This window comes from Orcinus orca, chromosome 10, assembly GCF_937001465.1.
Source record: "Orcinus orca chromosome 10, mOrcOrc1.1, whole genome shotgun sequence".
In the NCBI taxonomy this organism is placed as follows: domain Eukaryota; kingdom Metazoa; phylum Chordata; class Mammalia; order Artiodactyla; family Delphinidae; genus Orcinus; species Orcinus orca.
The window spans coordinates 90,284,260-90,301,865 of record NC_064568.1 but is presented as its reverse complement, the minus strand read 5'-3'; the positions used below and the strand labels follow the sequence as shown (position 1 = coordinate 90,301,865).

At 41.3% G+C, this 17,606-nt stretch overlaps 1 protein-coding gene across 2 annotated transcripts in view; it reads right to left on the bottom strand.

Annotated features, from left to right (window-relative positions):
• MBOAT1 (membrane bound O-acyltransferase domain containing 1) overlaps positions 1 to 17,606 on the bottom strand; it is a 112,819-nt gene that overhangs the window by 10,038 nt on the left and 85,175 nt on the right. The window contains exons 7-12 of one of the 2 annotated variants that reach the window (XM_033434825.2): positions 16,426 to 16,609; positions 14,320 to 14,446; positions 9,684 to 9,787; positions 7,648 to 7,712; positions 5,421 to 5,553; positions 2,712 to 2,863 (exon numbers count right to left, since the gene is read on the bottom strand). In XM_033434825.2, coding sequence (XP_033290716.1) covers positions 2,712 to 2,863; positions 5,421 to 5,553; positions 7,648 to 7,712; positions 9,684 to 9,787; positions 14,320 to 14,446; positions 16,426 to 16,609 — 765 coding nt within the window. Of the gene's footprint in view, positions 1 to 2,711; positions 2,864 to 5,420; positions 5,554 to 7,647; positions 7,713 to 9,683; positions 9,788 to 14,319; positions 14,513 to 16,425; positions 16,610 to 17,606 lie in introns of both variants that reach the window. The other variant, XM_004273532.4, reaches the window with a different exon arrangement.

Here is a 17,606-nt window from a genome sequence, read left to right as displayed (position 1 = left end):
AAACAAGATAACATATTAGGTTGAATTGCTTGTAATTGACAGAAGTGACAGAAATGTCAATTTCACCCTAAACAAAGGTGTTTTCTAAAAAAAAAGATTGTTTTTAAAAAGAAATGGAAATCTACATGAGTGATCTGGATTGATAATGATTGAATTCTTTCCCTAGAACTCCTGCCTAAATATAGAAATTAGCATGCTTAGTTGGTTAAATGCATGTGATCACAAACAAATCACCACATTGTGCTATTCCCCTAGCACTAACATTCTTCCAAAATAGCTTCTCCTAGAGAAATTTTTAGTAATTGCACTACTGCTCTTGCTGTTTAAAAAAAAAAAAAAAAAAATTTTGCATCTGAAACTCGGGCCTTGCTGTGTGTGTTTTAACTGCTCACCCTCTCTGAGCCTCCACTTCCATATATGATAAACAGGGACACTGATACCTACTCTTGTCTCTTCTCAGCTCACTACTCTCTACCTTGGATTGATTCTATATTCTGCCCACACTCATGTTTCTCGGGGCTTCCTCCTATCACAACTGCTCCCTGGGTCTGGAACACAACCCACAGTGTCCCATCCACCACTCTCAGCACCCTCAGACTCCAGGACTCAAACAAACACTGCTTCCTCCCAAGAGCAGATTCCTGTTACAGGCTCTCATAAATCTTTGTACCATTCACTCAGAGTATGATCTTAGTGGGTATTTATCAATTTGTCAATTATTTCCTGTCACTTCCACCAAGCTATCTCCTCCATGGAAGTAAGAATGATTTCTATCTTTTGCTCACCATCCCATCCCCCAGCTTCTAGAAAAGTGCCCAGCACACTGTAGGTATTAAATGGTACTGAGTTAAATACAGGCATTTCTGCTACAACATGATACATATATTCCTGAAAAAAATCTTGCATCTGGCAACATCATGTGCTTAAAACACCAGGACTAGGGTGGTTTTTCTGTCTCTCTCTCGTTCCTGTTTATTAGTCCTCATAGGCACTTAGATTTTCCAAACACGGGGGGAAACCCTCAGCCCCATCCATCTTACTCAGGAATGCAAGTCAATGTGTTTCAATGCCTGTTATAAAAAAACAAGTACCTCATTTTTAAAAATCTGATTTAACGGAACATTTTTTATTTCACCGTTCCATTTCTTTTATAAAAGTCATCTCCTCACTAGCAGCTCTCTGCCCTAGAGTAAGGGAGTGTGGAGGGGATTGGGCACCTCCAAAGAAAAGGGAGAGAAGGGCCCAGGGTTATAAGTTAACCTATGAAGACGGAAGCAGACAACTCAAAACCTATGAGACTTCGTAACACAATGAACACCCAAGCCAGAAACTTGGACAGCCTAGGCAGATAGCTCAACGGGCTAAGGCTGCTTCAGGGGGCAATAAAAGTCCCAGATAATGAAGGGCAAATGCTGGCTAGAGGGCACTGAGACGAGAGAAAGGACAATAGAGCTGTGAGCAAGTGGGGCTGCCCAGAGGCAAGGTGCAGAGGAGGTAAACCAAGATGGTGCAGCTTGGGCGGGGCGCCTCTGAGAAGAGGAAGCCCAGCGCTGGGCGGGCACTCATGGCTCCTACCGCTGTAGCAGCTGAACTGAGGGCTATTTTTGGCTGAAGATTTCATCGTTTTTCCACTCTTCTGGCATCCCTTATCTAGAAAAATTTGTGTATAAACCAGCTCAACTTCCATATTATACGGACATAACTCCTGTGACCTAACCGGCATTATAGAAACAGAATTCATTGAGGAGCACGGTGTACTTCCCTCTACCTTCTTTTCCTATAACCTAAAAAAAAAAAAAATCATCCTAGACATTGATACCTGTACCAAGTAGTAAAATTTCTTTGATCATTCCTGACCAGCGAGTCCAATCCCTGATGTACAATAAGGCATGTTTGCATGTTTATTTCTAAGCCACTTTTCTGACTGTAGCTATGGTCCAAACTCAATCTGCAAAAGCCTCTGCAAATCAGTAAAGAACACAAGTTGGTATTTATCCAGTACAGACTACACGCCAGACACTGAGCTGAGCCCCTTGCACGTTTGCCTCATTCAATCCTAACACCTAAAGGTGCTTGGAGGTGAATTCTATTCTTACCTTCATTGTACAGTTGAGAAAACACTGGTAAAAGAGGTTAATAACTTGCCAGAGGTCATGTAACCATTTCTCCAGAGAAACACGACTAATTCAACAAAAGAGGGAAACAATAAAAGCACAAAGAGGTCTGCAGTTCATCTGGAGGGCTGGTGTTTGAACATAAGGGCCTGACACCCTTTCCCTAAGACACCCTTTCCCTAAAGGCCTCTTGTCTGTAGGGTGAACCCAGCCCCAGCTGCGGCCTGCTTCTGTCCCTCTCTGAGTGCCCCACGGCCTCCAACATAGCCTAACCCCAGGAAACAGAGGCAAAGGGCAGCGAACTCACCCTCTGAGTCTGTAATCTGGATACATCCCTTCAGAATTCATTGCCATAAGCATCTCTTACTTACATGAGTCATGGCTGAAGGGCTACCTGTCAACTCTGCTCACTGTATTACTACTCGTCTGTTGGCATCTCCAGGACAGACACTTCCTCCTAAAGCTTTCTCTAGACATTTTCCCATCGAAAGCGTACATAGAGATTGTCAGTCCTGATTGATTCAATTTGCCAACTCCTAAGTCCAACACAGAACAGACAAGTTTACTATAGAGCAACCGAGAACAGTGGAAACTTACTTGTATAAACTGATGGTGGGTTCAACGGCCAACATAACGAAGGGGGCGACGGTATAAGAGACGGCCAGCTGAGTGGCAGCCCAGGTGACTATGTCGTAAACAACCTTGAGGGCTCTTGACGAAAGGAAGTAATGTCTGTAGTTGTTCCTCACCTGCTCACCGAGGAAGTCATGGTGGATGTGGGGGGGGGGGGGATGCAAAAAATAGAAACTTTTACTCCATGCATGCAGGTAATACCCCTCAGGAACACAGGAGATAAAAACTACCAACCATCTGAGTTCTATTTTCAACGAAAAATACCACTATGGTTTTTCTTATTATTAAAAAAATATAAGTTCATTCACTGTAGAAAAATGTTTAAAGAGCTAAGCAGAATCAGATTTTTTTTTCTTTAATATCTCCCAGAGAAAAGCACCGTTGAAAAACTTGGCACATACCTTCCAAGTCCTTTTATATTCATATATATCCATATTTACGTTTCCAGGGGCGTCAATATATGTTTAGCCTGTTTTTTCATTTAGTAACATAGCGTGAATGTTTTTCCATGTCATTAAATATTCATCTGATACAATTTTAATTATGGGAAAGTTAGTCTCCTATCCCCTGCTATTGTAAACAATTCTGTAATGTATACTCTTGTAGAAAAGTCTCTGCCCTGTTTCCTAATTATTTCCTTTGAATAACAGTAATAATATAATAGTATAATAACATGAGCTACCATTTATTGAGTGCTTACTGTGTGCCAAGCCTGTGCGAATTCCTTATGGGTATCATCTCTGTTGACTCTCCCGGGACACAGGCCTATCATGTAAGCATCAGTATACCTATTTTCCAGACAAGGAAACAACATTCTTTGAGATGGAAAATGCTGGGTCAAAGGATACTCATTTGTAGGTCTTTTGACACAGATTTGGCTCCAGAAAGACACCTAATTTCCAGATGCCAGAACCAAAGACAGAGCTGCAACAATGGCAGGCTTACAGGTAGGTCAGCCTCAAATCAGGAAAGGCTTCCTAGGGCTGCCTGGGAAGCTGAGGGCACCTCCTAGGCTCTGAGTTCCTCAGGACAGAGGCTAGGGGTCCATCTGTGGGCAGTACTGAAAAGCATGTAAGAGATTTTACTAGGTAACTTCCTGGGCCTGAGACACTTCATGACTGTTTGAGTTCATTCTCCTTTTGGAAAAAAAATGGAAATACTGTTCTATCAACCCTCTCCCCTCCATCCCTTACCTAACTTATTTGTGAAAAACATTTCCAGGTCACCCAAGAGGCTTTACATAAATTAATCCTTTTATACCCACTGAAATCAACTAAAGACAGCTTAAGAAATAATACTCTGAAAGTATTAACAAAATTCTGGCCTTTGTTCAAGTTTGTCCTCCCATCTGTGTTTTAGTTTTGTGATCCAAGTCAGTATATGTACGGGAGAAAAGAAAATGTCTTCTGTTTTCAATGCACAAATATGTAAAATATGTACTTTAAAGAGTGCTAATCAGAATAATCAATTATCCATCTTGTTCACACATGTAACCCCACAAACCTTCTTCTAACTAAAATAGAAATTCCATGGGCGAGGAACTTTTGTTCACTGCAATAGCCCAGCACCTACCAGCATATAGTAGGGCTCCTGAAATATTAATAGAACAGATGAACTCAAGAATCAGTGAATAGCTAAAAGAAGTAGAAAAAAATTCCCACTCTACCTGTCTCTCCATTTAACAAATATGAAGAAGTTATCCATTTCTATTCCCGGCACTAGACCAGGAGCAGGGGCCACATGTGTTCTACTCTCCATTTTTTCTCCAGTACCCATCACAGTCCTTGGCACGTACTAGGCACTCAATAAATATATTTTTAAGATTAAAAAAAAAGAACGAGTGAATAGCTGTGCTGGGACTCCTAAATCCTCATCTAAACATACAGCTCAACAAATCTCACTAAAAGCTCTTGGCACCTGAATCAGGAATGCCAAAATCATTATCAAGTATTGAAATAAAATTCAAAGCCCTGTATTTGACAGAATACAGTGAATTGTAATTACTTATATACATGTTCATCTCATTCTTTGAGGGCAGGCATATTTTTAAATTCTGTTATTGTTCTTGCTCTACAGCCAGCAAATGGCAGGAACAGTCTAGGACAAACTGAAGGCTACCCCCAAAACCTAGAGAACCAAATTTATCTAATTCACAAAGGACTTTACACAAACTAATTTAATTGGATCCAACATGAGGGCTGAGAGCAATCTTTAAGAGAACAGTTCCTATGGCTGCAATTTTTCCAGTTGCTCTGAAACCAAATTATTTTTAGGTGTAGGATAATGAAAAGAGAAATCAAGTAGAGTATAAGCAAAATGAAGTTTTACAGAGCCTACGTTAATAATCATTGTCACCTGTAATTAGTAGACTGTATGTTTACAGCCTTTAATGATTAAACATGTTTTCATCTCTTAAGGCACTAAACATTGTTCCTAAAAGTCCTTTTGTTTTGCATCCACCCCCTGCAAGTAATATGAAAATAAAATGCTTAACCACTTTATGACCATAAGTTCCAATATATTTAAGTATTTCTCTAATGGGAAGACTTTTGTTGATTTTTCAAAACATCACTCCTACCATCACCCCCAACACCACTTCTGCTGGAACCTAAAACACAAACACACAGGCATCCGATTACTAAGGAAAAGACCCCACAGCCAAAGGGAGCTTACCGTTCTGGCTGCTAGCGTGACAAGGATTCCAGTTAAGAAGGTAAAGTAGTATCCAGGGTAGACACCATGCCACAAGGCAGACAGGATGAAGGTTAGCACTGTGGGGTGCCAGGGAACCCGCTCATAGCACACTCTGTGAAGACAGGAAGGTACAACGGGCCACAGGTCAAACATACCAGAAACTTCCGCCTACACCTGCATCATTTTGGAACCAATCATGCAGAAATCATTTGCTCCAATATTGATGGCGTGCCTGCCTCACCCTTTTCAGGCACTTGCAGCGCAATCCAAGCCGCTTTGAGCTCTAGTTTTCTTAAACACTCCCAGATGGGCCATTCACACAGTCCAATCCCTTTGTAAGATGCATCAATGTTTAACCTCCATAGGACTAAATGATCTGGACCCCATCACACAATATCTAATAAAAGAGTGGTCGCTTTTCCCCAATGAGAGCTCCTGCCTTATAGAAGCTTATTCCACCACTGGCCTAATCTACCAGGATACTTATGGATAAATAAGTGTCACTGGCACTAAAACTTTTAGAATCAGGGTCTTTAGAAGTGAGATCCTTATTTCGTCTAAATTAATTTACTTTTCCACACTGGCCCCAATGTCATCTAACTCATCAACACTGCAGCCTTCTCATCTCTCTTGGCCATGACTCCAGCACAAAATCAACGTGTCAGTTATATGGCTTCTTCAGTCCTCAGTATCTATTGGATTCCAATCCATGAATTTGCCTTAAAGAGTGAGGACATCGTAAGAATCTAGAAACTGTCAGCAAATACTCTGGAGATCTTTAGCTTCTTGGTTGTTTATTAAAACAACATGACAGGGGACTTCCTGCCAAATTCAGTCCACGGATTGCCAGTGGCACCGTAGGAGCAACGACATGGCTTCCTAAATGAGAGGGCCCAGATGAAAAGTAAAACAGAAATCCCAACAGTTAATACCAATCCAGCCTGGATGGGCTGTCAAAAGTGACCAAGTTAAACCCAAACTAAGGACTATGGCTCTCTCTTCATAGGAAGAAAGGGAATGCATTTGAGGAAAGAAACACAGGATGGGACTCCATTTGTAATGTTTCTTTTTGAAATGAGAGGTAGTTTGCATGGGTATTTGTTTCTTACCCTCTGTATTTTTGTATGAATGAAATATTCCATTTTCTAAAATGATTTTTAAATAGTTTTTTTTCATTTTTTATGTGCCCACATGTATGTTCAGTCCCATAAAAAATGTGGAGTCTCCTAGTGGAGACTGCAGGACTCTCCATACATTGGGATTATTCAATATACAGAAAGAGGTTTATGCTAAAATGACTTGCAAAATGAATAGCAATAACATTAAGGGCAAATTTTCAAAAACTGCATGTTCAGAGTAGTTGCATGAGTTTACTTTGTTGGAATTATTATACATTGTCTCTTCTTTTACCCCGATGTTTTAACTGATGAAAAATGCTACTTATCAAAAACAGCAGAATCAACAGCTTAATATTTTTATACTCTCCCTGCACTCATGTGAAAGGAATATTCACTAGCTCAACTTAGAGCCACTTCAAGGATAGCATATCATTAGTTCCACAATAACTAATGTTTCTAATTTTGGAATGTGTAGAAAAACAAAAGGACAGAGAAACAACAAAAATACAAAGTTGAAAAGCACAAGCATTTGGGGCACCATAAAGCTTTCGATACGGGGGATAAAATAAACACAGCAATCTTCAGTGATCTGATGCTGACACTGACTTTCCATGACATCTGAGCAATAGGCTCTCCTCTAGATAAGAGGCAGCACATCATAGAGCTTAAGAGCCTGGCTCTGGAGAGACACTCATATCTATTATCTATGAGATATGGGCTCATATCTATTGCTCATAAGCTGTGTGACTTTGGGCAAGTTACATAACCCCTCTGTGCCTCACTTTCCTCATCTGTAAAATGGGGATAATAATTACCAACACCTCATGGGATCGTTATGAGGATTAAATGAGTACCTGGTACCCAGTAATGGCAGTATGAAGTATTTGGTACAGTAAAATAAATATGCTACCTTGTGACCTTCTCAAATTACTGTATTTCTACTTTTCCATTTACACAGCATAGATGTTAATACCAAACACAAGTGTCAGATGAGGTTACCACTGGCAGACTATCGCTGTTCATCTAATGACACCCATCTAAACATATCCCAGTGCCATGAGTAATGAGGTCGTTTTTGGTTTCCTTACCGCTTTAGCCAAGTAGCTGTCTGAATATTCCAGTTTTCTAAGTACATTTTGAAACTTGTGGCAGTCTAGAAAGGAGAAAATAACACCTATCATTAGCTTTAAAAATACCCCAAGAAATGGAAAGTCCTCCCCAGAATTTCCCTGGCGGCAGATTAGACGTGCTATTTCAACAGTGAGTACTGACTCAGGAGCAGATCCGCTGTTCCATTGCACACAGTCAAATTTTCGGGGGTTTATAAGATTTACTTTGCAACTAAAACTTGGCTCACAAAGTCTCAATTTTTCTCAATCTATTTTCAAATTATAGGACGACTGAAGGAATGTTTTGTAGGTTTTCCTTCCATTCTGGTGAAACACAAAATTTAAGTCATCTGAATTTTAAAACTAAATACTCTAAAATGGGATTTGCCACCGGAAAAGTTTCATCATGTGAATTTAGCGCCTTTACGGAGACGGCTTGAATTTAATTGTCATCTTTTCATTCTGTGGCCATCTGTAAACCAGGTCAGTCTGGTGAAGTTATTCTACAAATAGCACAGGTTCAAGTGCTTCCACTTGTATCTAGAATAGTAAGGAGATTTTATGCAGGAAGGAGTCACAATACAGAAAAGGAAACAGATATCACCCAACTGGCAATGATGCAGGTAAATCAACCATTGAGAAAGAGAGATTCCAGAATAAGTCATCAACTGGGTTTTCTCATTCAAAAGAAAAAAGAAGAGAAAAAGACTTAATAAAGGCTGGTGGTAGAAAGCATGAAGCAAACATTTAAGAACCAGAATTCCTAACGAAGTTGAAAAGTGCAAATGTCACTGTTTTCTGTTTCAACCGTAAGAAAATCTTAGGCCACACACTGGCCTAATGTAATATGTTTGGAAGGAAGGGAGAGAGAGATCAGACCAATGATGGACAGACAGACAGACTTTTGTACTATGAGTTTTTAATGTCAAAACCCTACAGAGTTTTATTTATCCATTTAGACACCTTCTATGGCTGATAAAATGCTATACACACAGCTTCAAGGTGCCTTAAATAAGTCGGACTTCCTTGGTATCCTTTAGCTCCTTGCTCTATATCAACTTTATTGGAAATACAAATTTTCTCCTTCTGGTTTTCTTTTATAATAAATACATAACTCAGCCCTTTACCCAGAACACAGGTCCCCTGAAGGCCTAGTTTCCACCAAATGTGGGTGGCAGGTGGTCAGTCTCCACATCCCGGGTTTCCTGCCCTATATGGCATCCCCTTTCTGCCCAAACTCTCCAGTGGCACTCTGCCTGCCCTGTGGCAGGTGGAAATCAACCACCAGCAACCATGAGTCACGTGGCTGGAGAACCAACACTTTGGTACGTTGAGAATCATGCCCTTCCTCCCAACCAGCTGCCAGGAGGAAAAGGGCCCAAGACTTGGCATTCCTTTCAGCTCCGAGGGATGACAATGCCAAGGGAACCAAGAAGGATGGGGCCCCAGAGAGACCACCTCTAGAGACGGAAACATATCCAGAACTGTGGTCCAAGAACAAAGCCAGCAAAAAAGAAAAACCACACTAATTCTAGTGGCCTAAAAGCTGTGCACCAATTACAATTCTTAAAAGCGAAGGCATTACAAATGTTTCCAAAGGAACCACCAAGAACACTGGCAATGCTGAAATCTAAATACAACTGCTAGTCTGTACCCTTGACTGAGGAAAGGAGAATGTGAACAAGAGAAAATGATATCTGTACTTTCTAGTTGACAGAACAGGAATGTAAGCAACAAAAAGATTTTCCTGGCTCTTTTCCAGATTTTTCGTGTGTTGTTACTACTTGAACCATTAATACTGCCAAGAAAGTAGGCACCTTAAAAGAAAAGAAAAAAAAAAAAAAAAGGAAAGAAGTTCCAAGATACAAAATGTCCCCAAGCCTGCTGGAGCCAGCATTTCCTGATAGCAGCTTTTCCTCGCACACTGATGATAAACTTCTGTGGATGCCACACTCACAGCAAACCATCTGCTTTATTCACAATGGCAGCTTGATTCAAAAGCATGATAAACTCACCTCAATTTTCCAGATGTTTAGGTTAGAAAGCAGATCCCAACAGAAATTTCCATTCTTATCCACTCCGCTGAACCCAAAGCCAGCTGCGTTATTCACTGCATCAGCTATGGTTTTTAAAACAACACATTAGGATGTGGAGCAAAAGTCACATTGCTGCTTTAACAGATACTAAATGTCTGTCTAGCTTTAAGATGAAGAGAGAGAGTTTCCTTGGAAAAGAAACCAAAATAAATTTAAAGGACCTGGCACCATTATGAATCAGTTTGGGCTCTTGGGTGACCTCAACTTTTATTCATTTTTATTCATTCACTAGCATTTAGTGAGCATCTGCTAAGTAAGAAGGAAGGTGTTAGATGCTCACAGAATGCCAAATGAAAAAAAGAGAAATGAAGAAGCAAAACAAAGAAACAGGAAGATTTAGTGACCAACTGGATATAAGGGGAGAAAGGGAAAAAGGTGAAAATACATATAAGCTCAGAGACCAGAAGATATAGGGGACTCCGTCCAAGAGCTGTCATTAAAGATGGCGGGACACAGGCTGATATCATTATATCAGGAGGAGAACCAGCTCTGAAAGAGAAATTGGAGCTCGTTCTGGACCTGTTAAGCATGACATGCCAGTAGGATATCAGTTGGGGCAGCCAAGATACAGTTAGAAAAATTTAGAACCTAAGAAAAAGAACGGTTCTAGAGATGTGAATTTGGGACCAGCTGCCATAGAGGCCACATGTGGACACAATGACCAAAGCCACCCTACCCACAAAGTCCAAAAGCTCCTGTGTCCACCGTTATGTCACTTCACTGAACTCTATGAAAATGTCCCCCTGCTGTAATTCAGTTCTACTCAATTCCTTAATGAAATTTTTTACACTCAAAAAGAGATCTGATGAAATCAACACAGTTGTATTATGATAGCCAAGAGGCTAATTTTTTCTCTTCACTTATCTTCTTTCAAGTTCAGTCTGTTAGAATATTTTCCTAAGAAAAATAAACTCATGAAATTTTAAAGTCTGAGATCTGGGGGAGAGCTCAGAGAAACCTTTCCTTTGCTAGTTGTGTTCATTCCATTTCTATGGGAGTTCAGGTCCAACTCCAGCTGGACTTCTGAAGAAAAATCACCCGCTCTAAGTATGCCTCCTTTCCCTTTTGGCAGCGTTGATGATTTAGTATCGCTTATCTTATTCTTAGCTTCACTGTAAAATGATCTGGTTTCTTTTAGAAGAAAGGAGGAAAAGTACCGAGTCCTAATACGTCTTTCTCCCAAGCCGACCAGAGGGAAACTCAGTGGAAAAGAAAAAGAAGAACAAAGGCAGAGTGTACCAGTTAAGAAACCAAGAGTTTTAAAATGTGTGGGCACAAACTATGAATGACAGAAATAAACTAAACCAGGAGAGGACAAGCCCTTGAGGGTTGTGTTGACAACTAAAAACAGGGCTGGGCTGACCATGCTGGGACCAGCATAGCAACCCAGGAATTCCCTCTCCCATCTCCAGCCTCAGATCTAAAAAAAAGAAGAAGGACTTTTTTTTTTGGGTCCTTACTATTTTCCCAGGATTCTGTAAAGCATTCCACAGACATTTCTCATTTAATCACACCATTGTGAGCAAGGTGGTGGTTCAGGGTGGGAATGACAGCTCTCCTGGGTTCCCTTCTCCACTTGGGAACAGGGTCAATTCACAGCCTTGGGAGAGTTGTCTAACTTCTAGAAACCTATTCCCCTGAGTAGAAAATGGATGTAATAACAGTCCCCATTTTAAAGGGATGTTGAAAGGATTAACCCAAATTGAATATATGTAGAGTGCATAACACAGGGCCTGGCCCAAGTGAGCACTCAAGAATGGTCAGCTGCCACCATTATTATCATTATTATTACCACCCCCATCTTGCTATTAAGAAGACTAAAGCTTAGTAATGTTACCACCTGAGTGATCTCAATGTTAAACAGTGCTAGAATCTGAATACGAGAACTCTGGTTCCACAGCCTGAGTGGCTAGGAGTCGTCTGAAAGATAAATGTAAGAACCAGAAGCGGTGACTCTCCGAACTGCTGCATTTAGAGGAGGTCAGAATTCCCTGCTCCCCCGAGCGCATTCTGCTCCCCTGTATCCAAGACTGGTTTCTGCTTTAGAGCAGTTAGAGGTTCTAATTTCACCAGCCTAAAACTGGCTTCGCTTGCATGGTACACGGCTCTAACATATGACTGAAGATAAATTCATTTAGACACCCACATTTTGGAATCTGTGATCTTTAGAACACAGCCTGGGCTAAAACTGAGTCTCACTCATTAGTACTAATTAGAAGAAAAACAACCACCCAGCCTCCTATGCTAAGTCCAAAGAAAATAGCTGTACTCTTTCCATAGAAACGGTAGCTAGAATTAGGCTTACACAGTGCAACTCAGCTGAGATTCATCAAGAGGCCAGCTTTAAGGATTAAATTTATAAGCATGTATTATTAATCAATTATATGTAAATGGTGTTTGAAAGAGCTGGATAAAACAATTATTCAGTTAAGCAGTTTAAACATTCCCTGTTACACTATTCATTGCTTCTTTACTCATAAATAATACAAAGCTTAATTTCAGACCAGCCCATGCAATCTAAACTACAACAAACTTCAAATGGAGGCCAAAGTAATGAAGTGTTTCTACGGAAGCCACGAGAAACAATAAAGAAAGGGCAGTGGGGGAGAACAAAGAGGTAAGTCCACAGAGAAAGCTGTCCATGGAAAGGGTCACTCCTCTATTCCAAATATCTGCGGTCACTCCGCAACGAGCAGACTGACGGCGGACACCCCTGTGCCCCGTAAGCCCCTCCCCACCCAGGTCCCCGCCAGCACAACCCACCTCGTGTTAGACTTTCCCTATGAGACTACGGCATGGCCTTTCTTTCCTCCTTAAATCAGGAGCTGCTTTACTCCAGAAGCCAGCCCATAAGCCCTGGGATACAGAATATGGCAGCGGGAAGGGGAGGGAGAGGGGAAAAGAAAAGGAGGAAAAGTGAAGAAGTAGAAGTTAGGAAAGGAGTGAGACAAGGTTGGAGCAAAGCGAAAACTCTACTTCACATACAAAAATATGCCCAGTATTCCATCCATAGTAGGCCTAATGCCTACTTACGAAGGAAATTATTTTTCAATAATAAAGCATCTGCAGAAAAAGGAATCAGATACACGGAGACTCTGGAAGCCCTCCCCAAGGACCAGTCCATATACATCATCCCCTCTGTAATCCTACTACTGGGGCAGCTCTTGACGTGTATTGCCTGGTTGGTGTACACGTCTGTGTCCTCACAGACTGTAACGGTCTTGAGGGCTGAGATATCTTACTCACCTTTGAGTTCCTCATACCACACAGACTGGTACTCCACAAAAAAACTCCTTGAATTAAACTGAATGGGACCAGAAACAAAATCTCCCCCGTGGCAAATTTTGGAAAAGCTCTGAAGTCTCTCTCTGGTCAAGCGTAACATAAATACTGCACTAGACTGAACTTGTCTCTGAACATTGTGACCTTTAAAAATAATTTGGACCAGGAGCAGGGAAGAAAGAGGAATGGGGGGTTATTGCTTTGTTTAATGGACAGTTTCTGTTTCAGGAAAAGTTCCGGAGATGGATGGCGGTGTGACGATGGTTGCACAACACTGTGAATGAACTTAATGCCATTAAATCGTACACTAAAGATGGTTAAAATGGCAACTTTTACATTATGTATATTTTACCGTAATAAAAATAATAAATGAAAAAAAACAGTAGCTACGAACTTGATTTGGGGGCTATAAACGTGGAGCATGAAATGAGAGAAGAGAACTCAATTAAGTGCTGTGCCCTTATGAAATATGGACTAAGCACTAGGAACTGAGTTTAATAATCTATTTGGCTTCATAAACCAAGTCACTGTTCCCTGACATCAAGCCCCAGGTCACTGGCAGCTAAGGTGTTAAACTTCCATTCCTGAAAGGGTTCCAAATGTGAAATAGATACGGTTACCATGCCTTATCAAAATACTTTACCATTCTTGGTAAGTAAACAGAAGGTTTACTGCTCACTTTAGCAAAGGTTTCAACTTTTCTGGTCTAAAATTATTTAAAAGGAAAGAGATGAAACCTTAATATTGACTAAAGTTATCTCACAGGGGGGAAAAAAGTGTGATAATACCAAATTAAGTTGAACTTTCTACCTTTAAAAAAAAAAGTCACTTGAAATCAGTTTCTTTCTAAGGCATAAAGCTTAACCAACCATTTCTTAAAGAAGTGTAACCTAAATGAGCACGTGTGTTGATAAATTAAGTCAGTGTATATCCTGTATTACAGACAAGCCAGAAAAATTACCAGAAAGCCAGATCATTCTGGAATTTTCCCCTAACTTTCCAAGTAGGATTGGTAGAAGAAGCAGCTTCCAGGTTGTGACATCTGTTAATAACAACAGCCGGGATTTCTTTCCTCCTTATCACAGATAACTGAGTTTATGGGCGGCGGGAAAGAAGAGGGTTACTCCGGAAGGTAGAAAGTGACCCTGGCTCAACTGCCTTCCATCACGCATTGGACTTTTTTTAGATTAGCTGATCCAAATGCTGCCCTGGCCAAGCCGTCCAAGGAGTATCATTTTTCCCTCATTCATTTAGCACCCTCCAACAAACTCACCTAACGTCCAGGCAAAGTAATACTTCGGCTTCGAGGCTTGCATGACCACATATAAGTAGCAGAGTCGGGTCAGAAAGTTTGCTTTATGAACAAACCAGTCGTCAACCAGGCAGGTGACAGGGAAGGTCTTCGTAAGCGTCAAAAACAAAAGGAGAGACACCAAGGTCATGCACAATTTGTGTATCACGGCTCCCTGAAAATGGGGGGAAAAATGAGGTAACTATTCAGAAGACACTGGTATGAGGAAAACAATTTCAGCAAAGGCACATTGAGAACAAAGCCGTTTCAAAGCTGCTTTGGCGATATTCTCTAGAAGGAGTGGCAAAAGGCATTCTTCCTCAGGGCACGTAGTGGGTGATGGGCATTATGTGCTATATTTAGATGCAGAATACACCTCTGACACCTGAGGTGGATGGATCTAAAACAAAAGAAAACATTTACCGGCACATTCTACCAACAATGGGCAGCTGGTTTTATTACCCAAAACATAAGAGAAATCAGTAACATTACAGGGTGGTGATCTTCCATCAGAAAGAACGAACCATTGGCCTTGCGGTCCCGCAGCCAGCAGAGCCAAGGAAATGGGTTTGAATCCCCAGCAAGGGGCACAGAGGCTTAGTTGGGAAGGATTATGTGCACATGATGACATGTCTGAGCCAGAACGTGGGCAGGTAGTAGAAAGCTTTAGAAAACCTTTCTGGATGGTTTACATGTAGTCTGCTCTGGGGTTAAGCTATACAGAGGTTTTCAATTCCTCTGGATGGAATCATTTTGCCTGGTTCCCCTGACATTCCAAACATCCACAGAATTATAGTTCCCAACTTTATAAAAACAGACTTCTTTTACTTGTAACATAGGGATAGCAGTACCACCTCCCCCAGAGGGTGGCTTGGGGTTTCAGTGCGTGAATACTTACAAGGGGCTGAAAGCAGTGCGGGGCTCCCCGTTAAGTGCGCACCACACTTAACTATGATGACACTGCTGAGGGGCCAGCAGCTTGTGTGCGCCAGCCCCTCCCATCCATGTGTCCTTAGCCAAAATGCAACCTTACCGCTTCATGTTCTCTGGGCACAAAAAAATGCGAGAGTCTCCTTGGAGGGTGATGTGAAGACTCTCTAATAATGTTATTTTCCAAATTCAAGTATGTGAAACGCAGCACTCCTGTGACAGATACTCCCTAGAAACACCTGTGGTTACTTTGATGTCTCCCAGCCACGGTGACCTCACTCGTAGATTATGTCAATAAAACCGCTGGGGCTGAGACATCTAAGTAAATCATAAAGTGCAGAGGACCCAAATGTGTCAAAACTCTCCAAAAATGCATGCTTTATTAATCAATCACTTAAATTTTCAAATACTTAATGCTGCCTGATGGTAGCACTTTAAAAATATTTAAATTATCCTCAATTTCTCCCTTTCCAATGTTCCCCATCCCTTCAATTAATTACAGATTTCCCTTAAATATAGGATATTTGATCTGGATAAATTCAGCATATTTGTAAAGTTCAGTGAATTAAGCGCATGTTGACTAATCTGAGGTTAATACACTTCAGATTAAAATTTAAATGTTGTTTAAAAAAACCACCTAAACTCTCTCAAAGTCAATATGACCAAACTACAGGCATGCCAGTGTAAAACTGGTTTCCCTTGCCATAAAAGCAGGATCTGCAATAAAAAGCACATTTATTCTGGTCCCACTCTTTCCTCCTCCACCATTTATGACATAGTATCTTTTGGCTGTCTATGAATTTCTATTCATAAAGAGAAAACACTCATAAATTTGAATGTGTTAACAAGCACAGTCATAGGCACATTGTAGGCACTAAATATTGGCTGGTTGGCAAATGGGTTAATTGCTTCAATATTCCCAGCCAATGAGCTGTGAATTGGCTCTGTGAAATAAACATCTGTTGCTCCAACACAGAGAACTACTGCAAATAAATACCAATATTGATATTTTAAACAAACGGGGGGAAAATGTTACCAGCCAAGATTTCTGATAAACTGTTTGGCTTTTTAATTAGAACAATTAAAAGTGACAGTCAGCCCTGGCAGCAAAGCTCATTTTCTGGACCTCTGGGTAAATACTTGGCACTAAAAACTTACAGTGGGAGAAGGTTCTGGCAGGCTGTGGAAGCCTTTTTCCTTCCAGTTCACTTCCAGCAACTTCATGTGTGTATGTCTCCCCTCAATGAAGGCTATATACTCCTTGAAATTGTTACAAGGGCCTGCTATGACACTCATGAAGTTGAGAAGGTAGCTTACGTATTCCAAAAAGGAGGGTTTTGCTCTGCGAAAATAAAGTAAAAAGTTGAAGAGTCTTCAGTCTTTGATTTTTCGTTCATATTTGCAAATATGCCGATCGTAAACACAGGTGTTGTCTCTGCGGGTTGTTAAACGCGGCATGATCTTTCCTTGTTCTGGTTCTTTAAAAATCCGTCTAAGGAGAAATCTAGTTGAAAGGAAGTTATTGAGGTGGGTGGCTCAGAGAAGGCACAGCACTCCGTGGCGCCCTCTGCTGGCCACCCACAGCTATAAACGCGGAGGGCCAGGAGTGGGCCAAAGGCAACCCTGAGGCTGGGAAACGTTCTTTCTCAACGACCTTGGCTGTCTGTCTACCAGAGAAAATGAAGGTACTGAACATAAGGCAGGGTCGGAACCCGACCTAACGTGAGTTGGTTGAGATGCTTTGAAATGGGAAAACTCCCTCCCAACTGCCAAAATAAATACAAAACAAATGATGGGTAGAACCGGTTTCCACTTGAGGCCACACAAACTACAGCTGTAACAGCCTCTTGTCTGCTTTGGCATCCAGACACGAGGTCCTGGACAACAGACAAGGGTAGTGGCAGGAAAAAATTTCTAGAGACCAGTTCTGTCTAGTGTTTTAAGGGCCTTTGAAAGGGCATGCTCGTCAAGTAGGACAGAATTGTGGGCAAAGGCTTCCTCAGATGCCATTGCTAACCAGTCACTGGAATTACGCCCTATAGCATTTACACCCCCATGATGCTTAGCAAAGAACTTGGTTCATTAGACTTCCAATGATAACTTTCTACGTTGCTTCCAAGTCCCAATTTCTTAATGAAGGAATGAAGCTGGGACCCTCTCTTACATATCCCAGTTATTTCCCGCTACTCTCTGGTAGGAACCCTCCACCATGGCTGCACCACTCTTCCCCATGTGCTACCCCATAAGCCATTTCTGCTCCTCTGTCAGTGTTACTCTCCTACCTTATACGGCCTCTCTTCCTCTCCGATACCCATCCTCTTTCTACTACATATCAACAC